Here is a 25825-nt window from a genome sequence, read left to right on the forward strand (position 1 = left end):
AGACTGGTATTGGTTGATCCGTGCTTCATTGTTTGCAGTCATGCCAAAACTTTATTGCCCCTTGCTGATAGTTCTGCAACTAATTTAAATTTATCTTTTGGGTCAATGTTGATCTTATACCAGATTATGAAATTCATCTACTGGACATTAATTTGCCAGCCTGTACTAATACAGATGAGTATCATTTTTGAGAACCCAGTCTTTTGTAATTATTCTAAGGAATAAACTGTTAATTTGTGTTTGGCCAAACTCTGTTTAAAGCCAGCATATTAATAATGTTTATACTGTGTGCAGGGTTAATTTATAGGGCTAATACACTTTGGTTAAACTGATGAGTAATCCTTGGGTGAGAGCAGGGCTGTGGGGGATAGAAGTTCAGAAATGGCGGTAGCTACACCCGGCTTTCTGGCCCAGCTTCACTCCATTCTGTGGCAAGAGTGTGTTGAAGAACTTGATTTGAAATCAGATGAGCAAAAATACTGAGAAGCACTGATTCCAACTTTATAATTGTAATACAAATAACCCTTACTAGATAAAGTTTATTTAAAAAAATAAATAAAATTGCAGCAGCCTGATTATTAAAAGTCTCAACTTGGATGCTGTGGGTGTGTGGGGGCTTCCCCCCTCCCCCCCCCCCCCTTTGAACTCTTAACCCTTCGGATGTACTTACTAATACAGTGATGAGGAGTGTGGTATAAGAAACTGAGTAGAATAGTTGGTAGCCTGGCAGTGGAAGAAACTTGGAACAAAGGCTTTTAAAATGCTAAATGAAGCTTGGTAATAACTCTAATTCAAAGCCACCATGACAGCTTGCCTTCTTATTTTTTGAAGGGATTACTTAGCATAGTATACGAAAGTATAAAAAGGAGCTGGGGGAAATGGAGGGGAGAGGGAATTGCAATTTAAATATTTAAAGGCTGTCATTTAAGCAGAAGAGCAGTCTGTGGCATGAATTTCTCCTTTTCAAGTCTCTCACCTAATTACTTGCTAATGACATCCTAGACTTGGGGCAAGGGCAGGGGAAGGGACTGCATCAGAAGCCCCAGATGGGCAACAGAGAGAGCAGGTGAAGGAAGAAGAGTCTTTCCTGTGCTGCCTTAGCAGGTGACCCAGAGGAAGGGAAACAGAAAATCTTTCCATTCCTCCTTAATCAGGAAAATACCTATGCAGAGAGATTGTTTTTACCCATTTCTTTTAGAGACAGTTGAATTACAAAATGCAGCAGTTTATCTTGGTGAACCATGGAGTGATGGTATAAGCTCACTTCTTGCTGGATGCACACCTGGATTCTAAAGGTCTGTAAGATAAGGAAAGTAACATTATTCTGATACTGAGGAGAAGAAGCTAAAGTCTGACTCTCATCTGCAAAGAGCTGTATGTTACCATAACCAGCCCTCACAGAATGTGAGCTCTTACACAGGGCAATGCTCAGCTTCTACAAGTTCCAAACAAGGTGTTATAGAATACTTGTTTCCAGACAGGATTCCTGGTCGTGTACAAGTGAATACTATAGATATTTTTGCTGATGCAATTAATGAACCCCTACAGAAGAGGCAGGGGAAATGTGAATTTGTGCTTTTTGTCTTTGCTTTCTGATGAAAGGAGATTTTAAATCTTAAAATACTACTTATGCTTTGGGTGTGTGTGTTTTGTGTTTTTTTGGGTTTTTTTTTGGCATAAGAAGTTCGGGGGGTATGTGGTTTCTTTGTTTGTGTTTTTCTCCTTCCCCTCTAGTCTAAGTCCCTCTACACTAATGGAGCTGGCATTAGATAAATGAAAGTGGTGGTGGCTTTTTCTGAAGAGCTAGGAGAAAGGATAGGAAGGTCTTTTAACCTATATTTCTAAACTCTGGAGGAAAAAATATTGCTACCCACTGTTTGAGGATAGATGTATAAAGCTATTTTGTATGAAACATATCCACTGTTTCCTGGTGTCCGTCACTTCTCTGCTCCTCCTAATCTCTCTAATACACTACTTTTCTTCTAGAATGAAGGTCTGTGTCAGTGGCTGATGAGTAATGGTGGGAAATGAGACCAGGAGGAAGATGGGAGTTTCCAAACTAAAACAACATTTAAAAAAACTCATTATTTAGATCTGTAGTTTCAAATGATTACCTCACTAAAATCTTAGCAAACTAAATCATGGAATTAGAAGGAGAATCTTGTATAAATGGTTAATTGAAATGTATGAAGTAAATGCTCTCCAGCTCTCACAGGAGAAGAAGGTAACAAATAAAGTTCCCCAGGAGTCTGCACTATTTAGTATAGTCAAAAATGCCCTGGATGAGAGTGTGTACAGTGAGATAATGAAGTTGGTTATTCAGACCGGTAAAGATATAGGATGGCTATGAAGATTGCAGAGAACCTGATATGACTGAGACTGGACGATAACATGGCAAGTGAAATTCAGTGTAGACAAATGTCAAGTGATGTCTTTTGTGGGGAAGGTAGGAGGTGCGACTCAAAGGTTGTGCATAAGATACTCTTTCTCACAACCTGAGTGGTTATGATCAGTTTTTAGTTCCATGACGAGATCAATGTCATGCCCAGTAGCAATGAAGAAACCTAATCAAGGTTAGGAACTGCGAAAGAAATAGACTGTGCGCTGTACATGGTATTTGCAGAAAAATTAAAATATCAGTCAGAAATTGCAAAAGCTTGTGAAGAAGTACAGTGCATTAGACTGAGTCAGGCTATTGGAAAACCATGCTATGCAGCTTTTTAATTTTAGCCTCATCAATGAATGAAAGTACTTGTATTTCTACCTTCTGTATTCTGACTGGAAGGCTGTTTCAGAGGCCTATATATCTTGTTAGGAATAGCTTCAATTAACAGCTGTATCTGTGGCTGTTTAATGCTTCTTCTTGGATGAGTATTGCTCTTTTTGGTATCTACTACCTACGTAGCTAGTTGATTTACAGCCCTTCTGTCATGCTAAACTGCAAAACTCAGTTTTTCTAGTTCTTGTGGGATAAGATGAATGTACCTTAGTAGTCTTTCTCTGTTTGTCATTTGACAGATGAGTTCAAACAGAATGTGTTTGCAGATTCTGGTTGAATGCTGTTTTGGAAGAAATTCTTGTCAGTGCCTTTATTCTTAAGTTGACTAAAAATACTAATGCCTCTGAAAAAGGCTTGTCTAATGGATGCGTTATATTACTGTACAATAAATATAGGAAATCAACTATTTTGTGGTTTTTCCCCTCTCCTGATCTATTTTTGAACTGACAAGATCCCAGCTCATCTGAGGAGTTTAACCTCCAAGTGCATGACTCTGAACTTAACAATACACAAACCTCCATCTGTTCTCGTGCCTCAGTCTTTAGGGTTGTTTTGCAGGAAGAACTGGACGACCCTGTTCTTCCACTGTGTCAAGAAATTGCCTGCTTTGTCAGCAGTATGTCTTCCAGTTATGCCAGAATCACTAATGAATATGCACTGGATAAAGTTAGCTTGGTGACCTGATCCTAGGGATTACCCCACTGGTAACTTTTTTTTTTTTTCTCCAGCCTTATAATTCTTCTCTTAACATACCTGCTCTCATCATCCCTTTAGGCAGCTTCTTCACCTTGTTACAGTTCACTTGGGATCACAAGTGAACCTAACTTGGGATTCACATCAGGGGTGTTTTTTTGGTATTATTGTATGGGAAGTACTTAATACTGAGTTTTTAATGACCCTCTGCCTCCTTCACTCCACTTCACTAGTGTTGTGGTTTGTTTGTTTAACACTTGTATATACAAATCTGATTCTCCTTTTTGATGCTCCAGATTTTGCCCTCTGAAATTGTAGCCTGTTTAGGGGAAAATGGCTATTTGTAGAAGAAAAAACTTTTCCTTTTAATTTGTAGGGGGGCAACATGTGACTGATCATGCAAGGTGAGTATGGGATTTTTCTTTTGCCCACTAATCAGCTGTTGCATATCCTTGCTACTTTTCTTTAAGAGAAACTACTTTGACTTTATGTGGATAAGTCTTCTGGCTAGGAGGTATAAAATCCCTGTACCACTGTTAAGACTTGTTCTCCAACTGTACCTGGAGTTTGAGTTTAACACTAATGACGACTGTACCATTATGAAGACAAATATGACTTGAGATTTGCAGCGATACCTCCTACACAATAGCGCTGGGTATCACAGGAAATCTGCTACAGTGCTGCCTTCTGAAATTGTCATATCTTTCAGGGTAAAAGTAAGTAACGTACCTAGTACAAAGTTAGGGTTGCTGCTATGACTGGAGGCTTTGCATCTTTCATCACTTATCTTAGTACTTCTGCTTGCATTTTTCCCCGCTCATACTAATGAAAAAGCCAAACTGTTTGTGTACTCTCTCCTTGACTGTATTATCTCGTGGGGAGATGGGTAGGTGCATGCACTGCAGAAAATACTTAAGATATATATTTGAAATACTTGAATGTGAACTTCAAAGTTAAGCCTTTTTTTTTTTTTACATATATATTAAAAAAACTTGCTGATTCATTAAAAAAAAAAAGTATTGTAGCTTTCCTTTATGGCTGTGCTTGACAGAAACCATATGAATTGCTGCTTCTCTGTGTAACTTTTCCTTCCCTTCCCCCCCCTTTAAAAAAAAAATAAATAAAATTAACAGTTAAGCCAATCTATGTGCATTTAAAATTAGTAAATTAGACCCACTGTATGATGCATGTTCTAAGGGATAGTAGGCACTTACATTCAGGATTTCTTTCATCAGAAAGACATCAAAAGCTAGTACGGAGCTCATGGCCTTCCTGGCTGTCAGCTTCCTTGGATTGAGCAAATGGTAAATAAGAAAGGATGTAATTTAGAAGTTCTAGAACTTAAAACTTTTGTTTCAAGTATTCATAGAGCAGGTCTTATTGTCGCTTAGGACATTTCACTACTGAAATAAGGCAAGAAATGACGAGTGGAATTACTCTTTAAATCTGTAAAGCAGTTGGGGGAAACTGAAGAACACTTAATTTAACTGTATAGGCTTTTTTAGCAGTGTTACATTGAAGTGCACACACCTCTTCCAATGAGCTGTTTTACTTCCAGCCATGTAGATATCTAGAACTTGTCAGACTGCCTCAATGAAATCATGCTTTCTAACCTAAGTCTTGGATCACGTTTACCATGCTGTATTCAGTTTTGCAACTGGCATATTCAAGTTTGCTTTGCTGGTTATGACTTCTGTGAACTGTTTATAAGGTGGTCTTAGTATTGGGAATAATACCAATCAGTTAGGTGATCTTCAGGTATAGACTTAATATTTTCCTCCAAGCTCTCTGGAACAAATTCATCCTATAGTTTCATATCCAATGCTGGTATTTCAGTAGGCCACTCCTACCCTGCTAGACACAAGCAATAGCATAATACTTTATTTTCTCTCAATGATACTGCTTTAAAGAGTTGTATTCCAAGAAGGTCAGAAGTAAGAATCCTTCCTTATGTTATGGTTGTGTGTGGGGGTGGGTGGGGGGGTGGGTTGTTTTTTAAGCTGATTATTCAAAACTTGCTTGTTTCCAGAGAGAAATGGAAGTTCTTTAACCATGCTGTTCATAGTTTTGGTAGACCCAGAGAGTAGTCTAGTCTGTGGAAGACTAACCAGATGAAGATGCATCTTGGACAGTGAGGCCATAGTTCTTCTCTGAAAACAGGCTGTAATCTACTTTATTACTGGAGGTAGTAGCCAGCAGTGTAGGGTTTTTAGCTCAGACAATACAAAGATACTGCCTTTTGATCTAAAAAGGGTTGTGAGAATATTAGGAAGATAAAGAACAACAACTCTCAAATCCTAAAAATGCTGGAAATTATGTATTGGAGAATGAAAAAACAGTAAAGCAGGTGGAAAAAGTTAAAGGTGTACTGGATAGTGAGCCTGTAAATATTGTTTTTCATTTCTTTTTTTTTTTCCTTTTAGAGGTTAGAGCAAAGTGGTATTGGTTTCAAATAGAATAAATGAGATGGAAACAAATTATGAAAGAGAATGCATTCTCTTAACTTATTTCAGCTCATTCTTATTTGCTTAAAAAACAAAACAAACACAGACCTTGGACTGCTTGCTTAGCTATTCTGATTGCATGATCTTGATATATGAAGGTACTGCAAGTAATTCCAGACTCTGTTTTCCAGCATAATAATCTGAATATTGCTGAAGAGTGAGCATGCATTTCAAGTAGCTGCTTGCAAATCTGCTTAGGGCACACCTTGTCATCCACTGAATCAGGGACTTCTATTCCCTGGATCCATATGCCATTATCATGCATTTCTGATGTAGTAACCAGTAATTGCACACCAAAAAAGAGTTCAGCAGTCTGGAAACTTGCTGGCTGTTTCTGCCTCCCCCCCACCCCATGGAAAGCTGAAACAATCGGGTGAGGGCAGGAGGAAATGAGGAATAAGCCATAATATCACTACTCATAGAACAGAGCTTTACAGAGGATGTTGTGGAGCCAGTAACATGATGCCAGTGGCAGGGCCTGGTGGGGATAGTAAGTACTGGTGCCTGTATGCTGAAGTTAGGTTACTTTTTAAACAAGCAACTGCTTCACCTTGCTAATTAAAAATACCTACTCTAAAGAAATAAATAATTTGGAGAATTACTCTTATTTTGCATACACTTCATTCTCTAATTCTGGAGACCTTAAAAGTATATCCTTCTCAAATAAGTAGTCCTGAATCTTAGTGTTAGTATGTGTGCAGAACAAAGGATGAAGTTTTCACTTAAGTATTTTTCACTGTAGAGTAAGGCTGTAGTTCAACACCATTTATGTTGACAAAAATCACTCCCCCTCATCCTGTCTGCTCACTACTGCTTTAAAATTTTTTTATTTGCACTACTACTTAACTAATCTAGCTTAAAAACTAAACAGCTGACCATATAGATATGCTGTCAATAATACCAGCACAGGGAGAGGGCAGAAGTCAGGGCTGGACTGCAGAGCTTTTCAAAACCCTGCTCCTCTTCCTGTTAGAAAGGAAAAGTTCCTTTATTTTTAACTTCCCTCACTGCCCCCTTCGTGCACCCTCTTGCTTCCCTTCCCCTGCCAAGAAAGAAGAAACTGTTCTTGGGTTCCAGGTTCTTAATAGGAATGGTTGAGTTTTGCACTGTATTGTGGAGTACAGCTCATGGCTCTGAGCTGGCTGGTGTCTGAATGCTTCAGTCCTTTGGAGAGGTTCTGAATTGGCCCTTTGACGTGGAACTGGAAATACCACCACTGAACCATGCCAAATTCTTATGCTGTTTTTAGAGGGGAGGTTTTGCATGCTATTGATTTATGACCATAACGGCACAGATCATATTTGATCCTTTATGCAAGGTGCTTAGCTGGGCTACTTGAGCACTATTACAAGCCCTTAACCACTTGGTTGTGGATCAGTGCTGCTTCACATTCATAAGAGGCCACTTCAATGAAACTTTTACCATATGAGCTATTAGTTTGTCATTTATTCTTCCTTGCCTAAGACTGAAGCTTTGGTTAAGCAATCATCACTTTTGTGTGATGTAAAGAACAAAATTCGTAGCAAATCTTTGGAACAACAGTATCCCTCATTCATTCCTGGTCCAGGAGTCAGGCTTAGTTTGGAAGACAGTCCTTGGAGGTTTAAAAGGGAAAGAGGTTTGCAAAGGCTCCTAAGCTTGTGAGTGTTGTTGTTTTGGATTGTTTTAATCCTGACTGTGATCCTCCCAGTTCTCCTACTGCTTGCTTATTCTATTTTTCCTTGTTTGGTGTTCCCCCCCCCCCCCCCCCCATGCCTACTTTTGCTTACAGATACCTGTTTGGGGCTGGTTGGCATGTATATGGAAAGGAAGAGGTGGGCTATGCCCTGACACTGAAGTCCTGAGGAAAGAATTGTGACTACAACTACATCCTCCTCTGGGGGAAAGGAAAAAGGGAGGCAGTTGTATCCTTCTGATACCATACTGGTAGAAGAGCCTTTCCCTTTTTGTTCCTGTAGGAAGGGGACTGAATGTTTGAGTCCAGTACATGGCTCTTATTGCCTAACTGTAAATAGGTATGCATTTTTGTATGTGGTATTGCTGAATTTTGAGCTCAAAATCAATTGCTCTTAATCACTTGAACACCACAAGGCTGTGTATCCTGAAGTTAAGGATGATGTTCATTCTTTTTTGCTAAACATTCTTGGCAGTCTCTTCTTTCTTCCTTTCCATACAGTTGTTTCTTAGAATATTCATCCCTGTACACAGATTGTGTAGACTCTGCTTGTGTTTCAGGGGTGGAGGATGCAGGGCTTAAAAATGTGACTCTACTTGTTTGTAGGAATTTATATCCTATTTTGAATTCCTTTTTACTTTGCTGTTCAGCTTACTTCCTTGAGTTAGTGTTGCAAGTCTGAGGTAGAATAGCACAAACCATTGTGCACCTTAAACTTATGTGTTCTATAAAGCTTAAAATGAGCCAAAGACTTCCTCTTTTGGTGGAGGAGAAGGGAATAAAATCTGTGCCCTGAGGTTGTAGGCCATGTGCAGTGACCACATTGTTCCAGGAACTACCCAGTGTGTGTGGAAATAAGGGAATTGCATGCATGTGTTAGGTTGGGGGGGGAGGGGGGGAGTTGGTCTTTGCTGTATCTCTTTCTGAACCACCTCTACACTCATGCTTCCTAAAGAACACCCCTTTTCTGCTTTGGTGAAATGCGATTTATTCTCTCCTGATTTGTAAAGCTGGCCAGAGAGGGTGTAAAGGGGCAGCTGCTGCTCACTGGAACATAAAGGAATAGTGGACAATAATGGCAGTAGTGGCAGGCTGAGCAACTCTGTCGTTGTCACTAAATGGTTCACCCAGTCATGGTTTCAGGGTGCTTTCATACTTGATGTGCCACAGACATGTAGGTGAAGGTGAGAGAAATTCTGTCCTGCTCTCCTTCCCCATGCAAGTATGTGATTCAGCAATCTCTTTCTGAGAAGCTGCAGAGACAAGAAGGCAGCCATTGGAAAAATAAAGCGCATAGCCTTCTGAATTGCTGCATGTCTTCTCCTCTTTATGCACTTTTCTTTGAAAATGCGGGGGTATAATCATCATTGGAGTCTAAATATTGCTTCTGTAATGTATTTTTTATTCCTTTTTGCTAGCTGGCTTGCCTTTTGCAATTCTCAATTCAAGACGTATCCCCTTCCAGAGAGGAGTTTTCTGTAGTGATGAATCCATCCGGTATCCATACAAAGAGGACACCATTTCTTATAAGTTGTTAGCAGGAATAATTGTTCCTTTCAGTATAATTGTTGTAAGTTAAACTTTTCTTCCTTGCGTTTGATTTCAATGGGGATGGGAAAGAGGGAGGAGGGGCCACCTGTTAAAACAGTTTCCTAAAACTGTATTCTGGAGTGTCTTGGCTTTCAAATAATGCCCTAAGAGTAGGTACTAAAGCAGTAGACATAGTGTTCTGGAAAGGATCACTAAGAGTGAACTTAATAGCTTGCTGTTGACAAAAGGGAAGGTTCCCCTACTGCCTTGTCTTTTTCCACCACTAGTGGTTCCTCTGAACCAAGATAAGCCAGTGAAATTCCCTAGCCTGGTGCAAAATTGCTCTCCCCTCTCTCCCCACCTTGCTGGGTTACTGAGAGAAATGACTTATGGAAAAAACTGGAGAAGCAGCACTGCCGCTACAAGAAGCGGCAGGAGCATGTAGTCAGGCATATGAGGAGAGGAGAGCAGGACCTCTTTAGTTAGCTGTGGGTGTCTTATGTCTTGTGCAACTGCGCTTTAGTCTAACAATGACCCTTCCACAGGGATTTCTGATGTGCTAAGAAGCTTCAGCCCACACGTCTTTGACATCTAAGCTCATCAGAGATACAACTTGAGCAGAGTTAGAACTGGTTTTATTATTATTATTTATTATGCCAAATCAGGTTTTAAAGTATATAAATATTTAGCCAAGTATACTTCAGGAATTAAAAGCAGAAAAAGGAGCAGTTAAATGTGAAGCTAAGTATTGTCCAGCCGTTTCCCTCGGCTAACGGATTAAAATCAGGAGGGATGTTATGGTCATCTGACTCTCTCTTGTATAAGAGGCATGGATTTTTATCTAGGTTCCAACATTAAGGTCAGTTTGTACTTATACTTGTTCTTGGATGGAATGATTTATCTCTCTCCCTTCCCCCCCCCCCGCGAAATGTGGGACTAGAAACCAAAATTGTGATTTGGCCTAGCTTCATTTTCTTGGAAAAACTGTCCTTCCAAAAACTTTCAAAAACCCTCTGAAGATCTGAGGGAGATCTGTACCTCTGGCTGCTGTTTTATACTGTCACTGCGATTAGCCATGTATTCCATCCATTGGCAGTACTGTTTTGTGGCCTTTTCCTTGCCTCTGACTGGAAGTGGGCTGCCTGATATTTAGTTGCTGCTTCCTTGCTTTGCTGGAGCTGTGGTTTGCCATCTAACTGTGTCCTAGACCTAAAACCTCTTCAGTGCAGTGGCCCTATTGCCGCTATATAAGCCACTGCCGTAGATGGTCAAAGGACAGACTTGCATAATAGGAAGCAGGAAGCTTGAGGTATGTATTAGCATGACTCCTGCTTAATTTCAGGCACATGCATTTGGATTTTTAAGATAAGATCCTTACAGAAATACTTCTGGAGTTGAAAAAAGCTTTTTCCATTTTTTTTTTGAGTTTAACTGGCAAATGGTCTAGGCTGTAACAGCATATTGGTAAGTTTTAAGGTAGAACTACTTTTTTCACCCTGGACTAACTTCAGTAGTCAATATTACATAAGAGCAATCATCCTGGTCACAGCTGAGGTCAATCTAGTTTAGTGTCCCATTCTAACAGTGGTCAAAACAGATGTGTAAAGAGTAGCATAGGAATGGATCAAGCAAATAGTGGTGTTTGCCCCTACCAGCTATCTGCAGCTCGGGAGCTTCCCAAGTCGGGGAAGGCTTCAGTGAATACAATAACTTTTGATGGATTTCTCTCCTTTGAATTTGTCCAATCTTCATGTGAACTCATATAAACACTTAACTAACTGTTTTTGTAACTTCAGGTACCTTCTTTTAGTAATGAAATCTGGCTTTTCTGGTAAGATTGCTTTAAAATCAAGTGGTAAAAGGAAATGTTGGTGTTTCTTCCTGAATGCTTAACAAATTAAACAAAGGATAACTACTCTAATGTTTGGATCCAGTGAGGTGGCTCCATTTGAAGTCTTCCCCCCCCCCCCCCCATTATCACTTCAACTGAGATGAGAGTAGAATCATGGCCATCTTAGTTCGTGATGCTTGTAACTATTGATGAAAGCACATACTGGCTACATTCTTTCTCTTGATAATCACCATCAGTAATATGAAGAACAATTTAAATTAAAAGGAATAAATTGAAAGGAATTCTAATTCATTATACATCAGACTTATCTAAGTGCTGGGAGAGCACTTCATCTGTGGTCAGTGAGTGAATTAAGACAAAGGCTCTCTGACGTAGAAATTTGGATTATTATCTGCTTTAAGAACAATCCTTAATCTACTCATGCTCACCACTCTATCTTCTGCTCTCTAATTCTGGCAATAGGTGAGGGTGAGAATGGCATATAATCATCTTTCAAATTTCACAGCAGTGTTAAAAGGGATTCTTTATCTACAGTATGTTATCAAGGCTGTGATTAGTTTTCTTCAGCTGTGCTCATTAGAAGTTACTCTCTGGCATAGATAGATTTCATAGTAGATCTTACCACCTCTATTTTATCTAAAACTTAGGTTTCTCAGCTTCAGTGCTTTTGGTATAGTGCAAAGCGCAGAACTTGTCACGCACCTGATTAGATTGTTCATTTGCCTTAGAACTGCAAAGCTACTGAAAGCTGCTTTGCCCAGTGTGTCAGAATGTCTAATGCATTTTCGTTCATGCAAGCTGTACTTCTCTAGGATCATGGAAACTTCATTCTCTCCCTGCTGCTTCCTGCATCAGGAAAAAATTAATCTGAGACAGAATGAGCCATCACTTGCTATTTACAGGATTTTTTTTTTTTTAAGGTCATTTTTGCATATGTGCATACAGTCCCTCACCTATCTGATTACCTGCATGAGTTGAGCCTTTCCCCCAAAGATGGGGCTGGCTGGTTGATAATCTAACCTGTTTGGGTATACCTGTTTGTAAGGCTGAAATTTTGTACTCAGTAAAGACAGAAATGAGAGGAAAACAAAAGAAAAACCTGTTTTTCTGTGAACACTTGAGATAGACTTTGATACCTCTTATACATGCAAGGTGGAAAAAATACTGAAAACCCTCAGTAGTGTCTTTTCTTCCATACTCATTATTTTTCTTTTCTCCCCTAAAGGTTTAACTTTCCTGAGCAATAGGAGGTTTCTTTAAATAACTGTCCTTTCACATCTGGAAATCAAGTCTAGACCCTTCAGAGGAGTCTTTGGCTTTACAAAAATCAACAACTTTCTGATACAGTAGATGAAACTTGCTCAGCAGAAGTTTTAGCTAGAGAAAAAATATGTAGAATAAAATGTGATACTGGAGGAAATGTTTCTAATTAGGACTATGTCAAGTAATATGGATAAATGTTTTACCGAGTAGGTTTTGTTTTAATAGATATTCTGAAAAATAATCATACTTCAATTCAGCAGGAATCAGGATAGGGAAAGAAGGCTTCTTTTACATAAAATAGGATTTAAATGTTTGGAAATGGTTACTAGTCTGACTCCTGGAATATTCTTTAATTCTTCCTACAGCTTAACGTTTACAAAATTAAGTTCTGAAACTACATATCTAAGTGTTAACAACAGAGTAACTTTTTTTTAAAAGCAGCTAAGTTTCTTTAATTACTGTCCTTCTCTCTCTTTCAGATAATCCTAGGAGAGACCCTCTCTGTCTCTTATAACCATTTGCACTCAAATTCATTTGTCAGAAATAACTACATAGCCACTATTTACAAAGCCATCGGGACCTTCATTTTTGGAGCAGCTGCTAGCCAGTCACTGACGGACATTGCCAAGTACTCCATAGGCAGACTGCGCCCTCACTTCCTAGCTGTGTGTCAGCCTGACTGGGCACGAATCAACTGCACTCTAGGCTACATTGAGAACTTCTCCTGTCAAGGAGACAAAGCAAAAATCAATGAGGGAAGGTGAGTCTGACTAACCTCATATGTTTGGTTGTGAGGGCTGTGTTTTTTTGTTGTTGTGCGGAGTGTTTAAACCTGTGAAATGACCTGGAATGATGAGTTTGGTATCTATTGCATGTTTCTTGATTTCTTTTTGCTAGAATAAACTTGTAATGAATTTTAAATCTTGAGCCTGTACTGTTTGGACTCAGATTTTTTTTTTCTTACTCTTTGGAAACTGATTTTGTTAATGTACAGAAGAATGCATAAAGTAGCCTGTATACAACTCTGCTTTTTAACAAAATGTGAGTAACAAGTTGAGTTTTGACTGGATTCTGCTTATTTGATTCTAAAATCTCTGCATATCCTACTAAAGAGAAGACTTTGAAATCCTCTTTCAAAAGAGGATGTGGACTGGGAAGCCAAGTAATTCAGATTTAGAATGGATGCTAATAAAAATCAGATTTATCTATATAAAAATATGTAGGACTGCTAAAAGAATCACTGTATTCAGTCTGCTCATTATTAGGTTTTTGTTTACCTTAAATATTTAATTGCTTGTTTAATTGCATCAAGATAATGAGAAACAAAAATGAATCACCTGACACATTTGAGTCATGTCCCTATAGTGTAAATAACAATGTTTGAATGCTAATGAACATGTTAAAGCATGGTCAGAATAATTTCTGGTATTAAAATGGCTCAAACACCTTCGAAGCTTATTTTTAGAGAAACTCCTTCCTCTTCATCTCAAGAAGACCTATATATCCTTGTAGCAAGAGGACTCTTCAGTGACAGAGAGAGTGTGTGTGTGGGTCTTGCTCATTCTGATCTGTGCTTGCTGGCACTTCTAGTCTGTCCCCTCAATCTTCAGTATTCCTCAGCAGCCGTAGAAAAATGCTGCATATTGATTTGGTTTGGGGACCAGGTCTTGCTCCAGGTCATTCACAGCAGCTGTTTAAATATTCTGGGAGCAGTTTATATCCTGAAGGATTGTTGGTAGGAGGAGGAGGAAGTGCATGATAAGTAGTCAACCAGTATAGTATATAGTCCTAAAATGAGCAAACTTTATGCAAATATTTTATAGACAAATTGGAGCTTATTCTATGACAAAGCTTAATGTAGAGGAGTGTGCTTCATGATCAACTCTTTCTTTTACTAATGCTGATAATTGTGTTCAGGAGAGATTCTGTTCACTTATTCTGACCGCTTCCACACACAGACATATTATTAGGATGGACTTCCCTTGTCTGTGAGTAGCCCTGTAGAGTCAGAATATCCTCTAGGTACAACATTTATCTCCCCTGTTCCAGGAAAGCATGTGATCTACTTCTGAATAAAACCTGTTGTTCACTTGCTGTGACTGCCAATTTCAGTTTGGAAAAAGGCAGAGTAAACCAAAGAATTTCCATGAAAATATACAATACAAAGAATTTCTGAACATTAAAGTTACTGACTTTTTTCAAAGACCTTTGATCTGTAGCAGAACAAGTCTGAATTGGAATAATTAAGGAGACTTTTTTTTCTCTCTCCCGGCCTCCAAAAATCCTCAGTCCTTTTTTTGTTAGAATTTAATTTGTTAGATGGGTCAGATCTGACCAGGAAATGAAGCAAGATTTTGGCAGTATGCTTTTAAGTTAAAAATGTCTTGGTATCTTGTCCATTTTGCAGATTTTAGTGTGGTGAATTAGCAGAAGTAACTGCCAAAAATGAATTCCTTTGTGATTAAATCTAGAAGAGCAGATAAATGGCAGTTTACAAGACATGAAGGGAGGAATACAGATTTTTGTTGCACATTATATTGTAGTGAGGGAAGGGGAGACAGGAATGTCAAAGTGTTCAGACAAAGTAAGGCTATGTTCTTCCTATAATCTTCTCAATTTAAGGTATTTTTGTACATGTAAAATGTCTTGACTCTTTGCTTCAACAATAGCTTCCCAAATTGGGTTGTGTGTGTGGTGTGGCTTTTTTTTTTTTTTGGGGGGGGGGGGTTAGTTTCACACTGCTGTGCAGAAGGATAGTTGTCCAAGTTTCAAAAAGAGCAAGCTGTTAAAAATGTCATACATCCATAGGTGCTTTGTGAAACTCAAAACTGGATTGCTTTCAGCATGGAACCGTGGGATCCAAATTCAGCCTTGGGATAGGTCTGAGTCTTCAGCCTTGGGATAGGTCTGAGTCTTCAGCCTTGGGATAGGTCTGAGTCTTCAGCCTTGGGATAGGTCTGAGTCTTCAGCCTTGGGATAGGTCTGAGTCTTCAGTTAAACTTCTGCTGGCTCAGAATGAGCCTAAAAAAACTTCTCAAATGAAAAGGGGGAAGGGGGGGGGGGGGAGAGAATCTGAGCTGATTTTAGTGCCTGAAATGGTCTTGAAATAAAACCTTTCTGGTTTTGAGAAGGCTGGTCTGTTGTAGTAGAAGTATCATAGCTTTTAAGATGAGGTTAAACTCCAATTTTTTTTTTGTTTTGTTTTTTGTGTGTGATCCTAGATAAGTTCCATAAAGCATCCCTGTGGACTGCATAATTATGTATAGTGTAAATCTGTCTCTTTTTGTCATCAAAAGTACTTATTCATACTAGTGAAAAGTTGGCTGGCAGAAGGATAAAAGGATATATTAGCATCTTGCAGTTTTTAGGATCAAGTTTTAAAAGTACTTGACCTCTGGAGTTACAAGTTTCCCTTTTTTTTTTTTAACTAAACAGTAATGTAGAAAGCTGTGTGATTAGTCTCTTCAAAAATATTATTCTAGTGTGGAATAACCTCAGATTGCTTAAGCAAACATTTTAACATCTACAGATTTTTGATCTGGTTAATTGATCAATGAAGATGTGGAAAAGATTCATTTTCCATTTTAATATCTTAAATTTTGAGGTAAACTTCCTCTTAATTGTATTCAGTACATTTCTGGTATTATGCCTCTATATTCCCAGGCCTTTTTTCAGTTTCCAAAAGCTGTAGTATTGTTGCATTTGGACTCTTGAGTTATATAGATACATATATAAGCAACCATGAAAAATAAGCCTGAGCACATGTTTGCATGCTGGAAAACAAACCAGAATAATTTATCCTCAAACATGAAAACTTTTTAATTTAGTGTCTGACAACTACAGGGGGGAGAAGGTAAGCATGGGGGAGCTGAGTGATCGTTAGCTTCTATTCTTCCCTATGTGTCTAGTGCTTTGAAATCTTGCTAACTTGCATATAGGAAGCAAGGTTTGTCTGCAGTCTCTTGACAAACTGAGCTCTTAGACTTGTATTCCCGGCTATTGTTTTGTTCCCTCTTCCTCTGTCTTCCCTCTCTCCTCTTCCCCCTCCAAAGTTTACACTTGGTTTAATAATCTCATTCTGAAATTGAGGTCAGGCAGGCTCTCCTGTTTGGTCAAAAATTGCCTTGAAGTGATGACAGTTTAATGCAAACTCACCTTCTCAGCTCCCAGTCTCAATTCTGAGGTTTTTGCATGCATGGGAAGCTGTAAATAGAGACTAGTAGGAATTTAAGTTAGTAAACAGTCAAAGGTAAAATAAAGTGAGACATAGTACTGTGTATATGGATGTCATGGATGCAGTGACCTACTAAATCTTTCTAACTTTCTCATGGAAGTTAGGCCCTACATTTGAGAGGGCGATTTCAATGCTCTTCAGTCACGTTTCAGTCATACATACCTTACAGTTAATGAGCCACCAAAATAGAAAGGAGTTCGATTGCAGTGAGGGCTACAGCAAGTTGGGGGAGGTCATTATGTTCTCAAGCTCTAACCCAGAGATGCATTTCTGCATCAGTTGGATAAAATTATCAGAGGTGAACTTGTTACCATCTACCCTCACATTTACGTAAAAAATATGCAGGTAGCTGTATGGAGAGAGTGAGGACAAGACAGTCATATTGTCACATACAAACTGCTAAGTTCTGAATTGAACCCACTGTTCCTGTATGGTAAAAGAATTTGAGTTTATAATAGAATTTTTGGGGGGGGGTATTTTCAGAGGTCTATACTCAGAGTAAAAAAGACAAATGTAATTTTTATTCAGTATTTCTTTATAAATTCATAACAGAAAAATCTTTTCCAATGTAAAAATGAATTATGTGCTTGCACTATGCATACTGATAGGCAGTTCTGTGTTCTTTCTCATCTACCCCTTTTCCTTATTCCCTCCCCGCCCCCCAAACCCAAAATAGGAAACAGTTTTCATATGCAGTATTTCATCAGATTGCAGGTCAGAGAAAGTGTTGAGGGGACAGATAAGACAGAAGTTTCTAAAGTGAGCGGCACAGAAATTAGATAATGAGCAATCGTTCATGTTATCTCCTAATGATAAAACATGAAGGTGACACCTTCCATGTGGTTTGGTTTTTTTCCACACAAAGATTAGAAAAACTAAGCTGTGGAACTCTTTGCTGCAGTACTGGATATGTAAACTTATAGCTGGGTTCAAAAAGCAGTTTGAACAGACTTCTAGAACAATAAAACAAAGACAAGCGCCTGTGTCTCAGGAAGTCCATAAATCATGGCTGTAGACTGAGAAAGTGTTTTGGACAACCATGACTGCATATGTTGTTCTACTACTGCTTCCTGCACAACTGATGTCTGCTACTGTCTGTGCCTGTCTGCTGTGTTACAGCATTGGGGAATGGTAGGAAAGATAGCCGTCAGTCTTTATAAACTCATCAGTAACAAGTATTTAAAAAATTATATACACGTGCACACACTGGTTTATATTCATGCTAAAGCAGCTTGCGCTTGGTTGTCTTGCTGACTTAAGTATCCTGTATGCTTTGCATTATCCTGAAAATGGAGCCTTCTTCAGCTTTAAATAGCTTTAGCTTCTCCTTGACAGCTTCTATAATGTGTTTGTACTCTCAGTACTACTATTAGTTAAAACTAAGGCCTGAGGATTACAGTCATAGTTGTGTGCTTACTAATAGCTCATTCATATTCCTTGAAAGGTATATGCAAGTTTTAGCATATATTACTTGAAAGTATGTAGTGCTCCTAGAGCTCTGAAAGATATATGAAAATCTCCAGTTAAACTGAGAAGTGCTAGCAACTGTGTGTGTTGGGGGGGGGGGGGTGTTGTGTGGTGGTTAGTTTTTTTTTTTTTGGTGCCCATTTGTAATAGGACCCATTCTTCAGGCAGGCTTTGGCATTTTAGCTAAACTAAACAGAGGCTTGTATGAGCTGCTTCCCTGCGGTTGTCTAAGGGTGACTGGTTTGTACGGGAGTGCATTCTGAGGTTCTCTTTTAAAAGACAGTATTGCTAAATTTGATTTCAGTTAGTTGCGTGTAGGGCTTTTAATGTTTATTTTTTAACTAGAATGTTGTAAAGAGCAACTCTTTAGGGGTGCTTTGCTTGTGAAGGTGATTTGTCTTTTGGGTAGCAAAATAGTAAAGTTCTTAGTTAAAGCAGTACATGATACACATCAAATTTTTTTTTTTTTTTTAATTCAGTTGCACTGGGCAGAAGGGCACAAAACTTGAGGCTTCTACTTGTTTCAGTGGTTTGGACAAATAAGTTTGAAATACCAGTTCAGTACCAGTACTACCAGTAGAAGTTTTACTGTCTATGAGTAAAGAAGGAACAAAGCAAAGGGCTCTTCTGTCACTAGGACTAGTTATGCTGGTATTCTTAGTTTATCAGTATATACCTTAATACTGCTGAACTGCTTTTCAGGTACTTTATTCACTATCAATAAAACTAGTGACTTGCCAAATGCCTGTTTAGTTTTTCAAATCAGTAAAGTAGGGCTAAGCAAAATATGCAGGAATGCTAGACTATATATGATGGGGGTGTAAGCAATCTCTGCTGCTCTCTGGTCTTTCTGCTTTCTGCAGCTGCCATTCTTCAAGTCTTTCTTCTTTTTGGCTTGCTGCTACTTACCTTTACCTGGCTTGGAATTTGGTTTTGCAAGATACCAAACTCCTCAAAGAGGATTAGGGAGAAAGGACACAGGTGGTTGCTAAGGCACACCTCGCAGACCTGTCCGCTTTTATGATAGACCACTATATCCATGGCAGTTGTTCATACATCCTATTTAAACTCCTTTAAATGTGAGAAAGCTAAGAGGAACCACTGATGTTCACCAGCAGGAGCTACGAATGAATATCTTTACTGTTCTTTGTAGAGTACTTTGCTTTACTTGCTAGTTAAGTCTGTTTTAAATTGGTAAACAATAAAACTTGAATGTCTAGTAGAAAAACAAAGTAGAACATTAAGAGCTTCTTTTTTTTCCCCTCTAGTATGTGAACTGTGGAATGAGTCTTCTACATCTGAAAAAATCTTCAGGGTGTTAGTGTATATAATTTCATTGGTCTAGAAAATTTTTGAAGCTTCTTGTAAAAAAAAAAAAAAGGGGGGGGGAGGGGAATCTTTTCAAGCTATTTGTTCACTTAAGTGTAGGCTTAAATGCATTTCACTTATGGTTTAAGATGGTGGCTGGGTGTCTCTCAACTTTGTTATCAGACTATATTGATGACTTTTGTGGAGACGTTAACTGGTTGTCACTGACTCATTTTGGCAGTCAAGAGTTGAGTTCTGCCTCAGTCTCCTCTGTGCAGAAGAACACTGGTAACCCATAGGTGGCTGGATCTGGAATCCAACAGACATGTTTAAGCAGGCCAGCCTGAACAGCTGAACCTGGAAAGTAAGGTCAGGCTCTTAACTGTGTATATAAACTTTGAGTATTATCTCAGGCTAAGAACAGGTGTGCTTTATTGCATGTGAAGTCTAATCCCAAACAAAATAAATGTGGCTTAAATATAGGCTCTGTCCATACTTCTGGAGGAGGATGGGAACTTAGTAATGGCAATAAGTTTTCTCTCTCCTAGATCTTATGTATTCTTTCTGCAAGCAGGTGAAAACTGTAAAACAAAAGAAGAAAAAACTTCCAGTATTGAAGTGTTATGTGTAATCAAAAGAATATTTGGATGAGGCTTTTTAACTCTAAAACAATGTAGTAGGTGTTATATATAGCTTACAGTATTTTTAGAATTTAATTCAGGATTGTGTTGCTGGTTTTGTATATCATGTGTTACAAACTTGGCAGTGCAGTGCAAACAGGGCATTAAAGCTTTGTATAAAGGTCAAGTGTACTGAGTTTGCTATTTAAACTCTTTTTTTTTTTATACAGGAAATGTTAAGAATAAACATTGTAGCACAAAGTACACAGTATTGTTATATAAATCCAGTGACTCTTCAGAAGAAACTGAGTGATTATGTACTTTATAGGGACAAAAATACACTAGGGAGGAAATGGCTGCAAGCTTTAGTTACTGTTGGTGCAAATGATGCATCCCTACAACTTTTAAAATTTTCAAAGTATACTTATTTTTTCCTGAAATTCTCTCCTGTTTAGAGAAGCATTTAAAATGTAGGTTTGTAACATCAAAATTTGGTAAGGAGTTTGAAGCACAAGTGTTGCTAATGCTGTGCTGAATTCTTTATAACCTTCAAAGGCGAAAGCCTTACCCAGTGTGTTCTAAGTTTCAATTTACTTATGTGTTTACTGTACCTGATTAGCTGCTTGTGCTACAGTGATCATGACTTAGGCTTTTATCCACTAAATTGACTGATCCCAATTACTTTTCATTTTGAAGACTAAGACTCAATTCAGATAATCCAAAACTGAGGAATACCTGGCAGTTGGGCTAGGAGGTTAACATAATTCTGTATTTGTAATACTGTATTTCAGTATGACTGTGCTAACTACAAATGATAGTGAAAATAATATTTTTTTTCTAATATTTCACAAAATAGTATTAAAACAGTCAAGGGGGAAAAAAAACATGTTGACTTCTCTTCTGGTTGTTTTCTGCCATTCTGAATACAGTTCAGAGAACTGTCTTAAACTTGTATGAATCTTCTGAAGTTTTCACTGAACCTTTTACTGTTTGTTCCCCCCCCCCCCCACCCTGCCCAACCTCCTCCCCCTGCCCAAGTCTTTTAATGTCCACATAAACTTGGAGAGTGTGGGGACTTTGTTACAATAGCTAGTGAGAATGGTTTAAATACTTCTGATATGCGGCTGGATGTGTAGGAAGCATGTAGAAAGTCACATGAATATACAGGAAGGAACCTCTGGAGGTTATCTAGTCCAGCTTCCAGCTTAAAGCACAAATAACTGCAGCTTGGATATCCTTGTGCAGCTTGACCTGTCAAGCTTTGAAGAGCTCCTGGGATGGGGATTCCACAGTCTGCCTGGAATACTTATGTCCAACATCAAGACACTAAACTGTATTGGTCCTAGATTGACCCCTGAAGAATGCCAATTTGTCTTTGAACTGTTGACTTTTTTTTTGATCCTAATTATAGTCTCTTTACCGCCTTGTAGTCCACTTGTCCAATCCATACCTCCCCACTTTGGCTTTCAGGGTGCTACAGGAAGGAGTGCTATTCTTTCTTTTGCTGCTGACATACCAGTTGAAACTTCGTGTTGCCCTTTGCATCCCTCACCAGCTTCAGCCTTGACTTTCCCAATTCCTTCTCTGCATGCTTGGGTAATGCTTTGATATTTGTCCTTGGTAGGCTATCCCTGCCTGCTTCCACCTCTCACGCTCTTTTGTGCTTGAGTTCAGTCAGGTATTCCTCACTGAAAGGTGGCCTCTTGTTATTCTTTCATGTAGTCTTCTACAACGGAATGTAGTGCTCTTGTACTCTGAAGAGGTTGTCCCTGAAATTCTGCTATCTCATGGTCACTACAAACAAGGCTGCTGCTGCTGCTGGCAACCTAGAGCAGGTTGCCCTGTCCAGAAGGCTTTTGAATATCTCCAAGGTTGGAGACTCCGCAACCTCTCTGGGCAACCTGTTCCAGTGCTCTGTCACCCTCACAGTAAGAAGTTTTTCCTTATGTTCAGATAGAGCTTCCTGTGTTTCAGTTTGTGCCTGTTGCCTCTCATCCTATTGCTGGGTACCACTGAAAATAGTCTGACCCCATCCTCTTGACACCCTCCCTTCAGATGTTTAAATGCATTGATAAGATATGTGATAAGATGTATTAGCCACTCCTCACAGTTTTGTATCATCAGCAAACTTGCTGAGGGTGCATTCTGTCCCGTCATCCCATTGATGAATAAGTTGAGATTGGACCCAGTATTGACCCCTGGAGTATGCCACTAGCTACAGGCCTCCAACTAGACTTTGCACCACTGATCACAACCCTCTGAGCTTGGCCATTCAGCCAATTTTCAATCTGCCTCGCTGTCTGCTCATCTAGACCATACTTCCTCAGCTTGCCTATGAGGAAGTTAGGTTTTCCACACTGTCTCCCATAACTGAAGTCAAGGTAGACATCATCTACTGCTCTCTTCTCCTCTACTCAGCCAGTCATTCCATCGTAGAAGACTGTTGGGTTGGTTAAGCATGACTTCCCCTTTGTGAATCCATGCTGACCACTCCTGCTCATCTTTTTGTCCTTCATGTGCTTGGAAATGGTATCCATCTGCTCCATCACCTTTCCAGGGTTGCAGGTGAGGCTGACTGGCCTGTAGTTCCCTGGGTCCTCCCTCTTGCCCTTTTTGAAGTTTGGAGTGACATTCCCTTTCTTCAGCCTTCAAAAAGGGCAAGAGGGAGGACCCAGGGGAAGCTGGCATTTCTCTTCCCTCCCTCCCTGCCCTGCTTTGTATACAACACTAGGTAATTACCTAGTAAGCCTGAGAGGAAGACTTAATTTTTCATATTTCTTAAGCCTTGGGAAAGACTTAAACACTGGCCTCCAAATGTCTAGCCAGCTTCCTCTCTGAGCTGATCAGCAGCTTCCCTTTACTCATCTCCAGCTGTACCTTACAGTGAGATGTAAAAGGAAAAGGGTCAAAATATTAAGTTTAAGTATTTTCTTGTTTGTTTGAGGGGGGAAGGGTTGCTTGTTGTTTACATGTTAAATCTGCTAGAATCTAGACTTCACAACTGCCAGATATATCCCTTTGTTGTGATGGAATTTTACTATCTTTTTGGAATGCATTTGAAAAATTTGGATTGAATTTCAAATCTGGGTAGTCTCTGGGTTCAGTTTTTCTAAAATGAATTTAGAAGTCTTCCTGAATGCAGTTAAAAAGGTTTTTGCAGGTTTTTGAAACTGAAGTATTGTTACTCGTTCCATAACCCAAAAGTGGTGTGTTGTAGCAAGGTAAAGATTCAGGTTTCTGAATCACTGAAAAGGGAAGCAGTAGTATTCATTGGAGTCTGAGGTACATATAGCAAGCCTCCGCCTCTCCCGCCTTTCTTCTCTGCTTTGTTTTAAAGAACAGATGTTTTGCACGCTTGTAGCAATGTACTATAATCTTCAGACAAACCAAGCTGCTTTTTTCATTACAGGGATGTATAAATGCTTAATTACCATGCTGTCAGAGTGAGATACGGAGCAGGTACTTCTGTCTTGCAAATGGGAAGGCATGAGGCATAACGCATTCTGCAGTGATTCACGCACTGTTTCATGGCAAAGCTGAAAGTAGAAAGTAGGTATTCTGCTCCTTTCCAAGGAAGACTAGAGAATGTAGTCGTAAACGTTTTTTTGATATGTTAGCCCCTTAAGCAAACTTTAGCTATGGTAGCAGGCTCCTAGCTAAAACAAGAGTGTGTCCAGGTGTGCATATTATGCACATACATAAACACGATTTTGTGTAACCTCCGCCTCTGAATGAAGAGGGCAGAGAATAGAAATTCTAGATTAAAATGCAAGTAGGTGATCTGCAAATTAGTGCAGACAATGGTTATATTTAAACGTCTACTGATGCTGCACAAAGTGGTTGCCCTACTTCTGTTCTATTATATTAAATTATATTCTATATTAAAAGGAAGCTTCTGTGACTCTTAAGACTTTTGTTTCCTTTTGTATCTGAAGCTTAAGTCATATTGGAAATAAATTCTGTTGAGCACACTTCTTGAGCTTGCTTTAGTTTTAGAAAATTTCAACAAAAGCTTTTTAATTTATTTTTCCATGCTCTCCCTTAAAAGGACAGGTGAATATAAAGGAGGGGGAAGGGAGCAGTGGTACTGATTTAGAAAACTGAGCTGGACAGTAGCATGTTCATTTAGGCTGCTAATGCCACCTCATTTAGTCCTGCTAAGTTTGTTTGCAGTGTACAGTACAGTCCTCTAATCTATCCTATTGCTTTAACATTAGTTAAGCTAGTTTCTATCAACACACCTCCTTAAACAGTATAATAGTCCTGGGTGTGTGCTAAAGGGCACTTAATCTACCTGCTTGTGTTTTCTTAGTTTACTACGAGTCTTTTGGATTAGCTATTTATTATATTTTTAGCTGCACAGTGCAGGTTTGTCCCAATATTGTAATCACTCACTTCTAAATATTTTTTGTTACTAAAGTCCTAAAAAATGATATCTGGGTAGGGTGATGGGGCAGAACCTGAAAGTCCCTTGAGTCCTGGGTTTGAAGGTACTTCTAAGACCCAGTAGCTAAGGAGGTCCAGGAAGCTGTCCCTTCTGGTGTATTCCTCAGCTAACTGAGCACATACGCGCAACTAGAACCTCTGATCCTAAGGTGGTAAGCAGCACTAAACCATGTTGTACAAACCTAGCTACTTGGGAGGCACTCGTGCACAATCTGTATTTTGTTACTCTAAAGCAGACCAGAGAAGCTAGCAGGGATATGTGTATGAGAAATGCTTTCTGTGAAGTTTAGTTTAATATTGGATAGTTGAAGGTGGTCTCCAGTTTCACTCTCGTGTTCTGTTGCATTTGTGATACAGATAACAAAGCTGTTAAGGTTCCTATTTATAATAATGGTGGTTGTACTAATGTACAGACTTGTATCACAACTCTAGAAGTCTTTTAGAAAAGTATCAGTTTCCTACTTAGGTTGATATATTGCTCTCTCGCTGACTGCACTTGAAACAAGTTGTGTATTGTTTGCCGCTTCAAACTCAAAATGTAGTGTTCAAAGAAATCCTTAGGAAATTACAGCTGACTGTTTTAACCTTGATAATTTATTTCAACACAATTGCCAAGGTGTTGCCGTTTACTAATCATTTGCCAGGAATTTTATTTCAACTTTGTTTAGAGCTGGCTGTTTAAGCACTTTCACGGGTGGTGCACATGTATGCTAGTGGATAAAGTTAAATTACTCAGAATAGTTTCCAGTAACTATCCACCTGTGTCAGACAGCTGATGTGGGACTAACCTCTATTCTGAAGTTTACATAAACTCTTGAAATGTTTTTCTCTTCTACTGCATATTAAAAACGGCTTTAAAATTGTAACTAAAAAAAAAGCTGTAGTACACTACTCGCTGCATTTTAATGGGTAGTATTAGTTTTTTTTCCCCCTGCTTTTCCATTAGATAGCCTTTGCAAGTGGTCTGCTTTGGGTTCTTGAACATAATCCAAAAGACTGTGGGTTTCTGCTTCAAATTAAATAATATATCTCAATTTAAATGATCTCTCCTCTTTCCACACTACTCTTAAGACCAAACATTCTTTTATATCAAAATAACTTAATACTGGAATACTTCATACAGCCTTTGTTTTAAAACTTTGTCTTAAAGCTTCATCAGAGATCAAACTGCACTTACTGAAGCATAACTAAAAGGTTTGCTTATCTAATCTGGTAGCTTCTAATAGCATTATGATTCAGAAATGTCTCTAGAGTTTCTATGGACTTGTTAACTACATGTTTGCTAGGGGAAAACTGGTATGTTGTTTGCGGCATTCTGATTATTTGTGTTATGGAATCTCTAACCTAAGAGGTGTTCTGCAATACTGAAACTCTTCAAAAAGTTTAGAGTTTTCATCAAACTTAGTTGTTTTTGCTCCTGAAAACATATATGCCCAAAAGTTCACTAGAAACTT

General features: G+C 38.9%; 1 protein-coding gene across 2 annotated transcripts in view; it reads left to right on the forward strand.

Moving 5' to 3' along the window:
* PLPP1 (phospholipid phosphatase 1) overlaps nt 1-25825 on the forward strand; it is a 73794-nt gene that overhangs the window by 21389 nt on the left and 26580 nt on the right. Inside the window, exons 2-3 of one of the 2 annotated variants that reach the window (XM_067316194.1) lie at nt 9070-9221; nt 12776-13056. In XM_067316194.1, coding sequence (XP_067172295.1) covers nt 9070-9221; nt 12776-13056 — 433 coding nt within the window. The remainder of the gene's footprint in view (nt 1-9069; nt 9222-12775; nt 13057-25825) is intronic. The other variant, XM_067316193.1, reaches the window with a different exon arrangement.

The sequence above is a fragment of the Apteryx mantelli genome, chromosome Z (assembly GCF_036417845.1).
Source record: "Apteryx mantelli isolate bAptMan1 chromosome Z, bAptMan1.hap1, whole genome shotgun sequence".
Taxonomy (NCBI): domain Eukaryota; kingdom Metazoa; phylum Chordata; class Aves; order Apterygiformes; family Apterygidae; genus Apteryx; species Apteryx mantelli.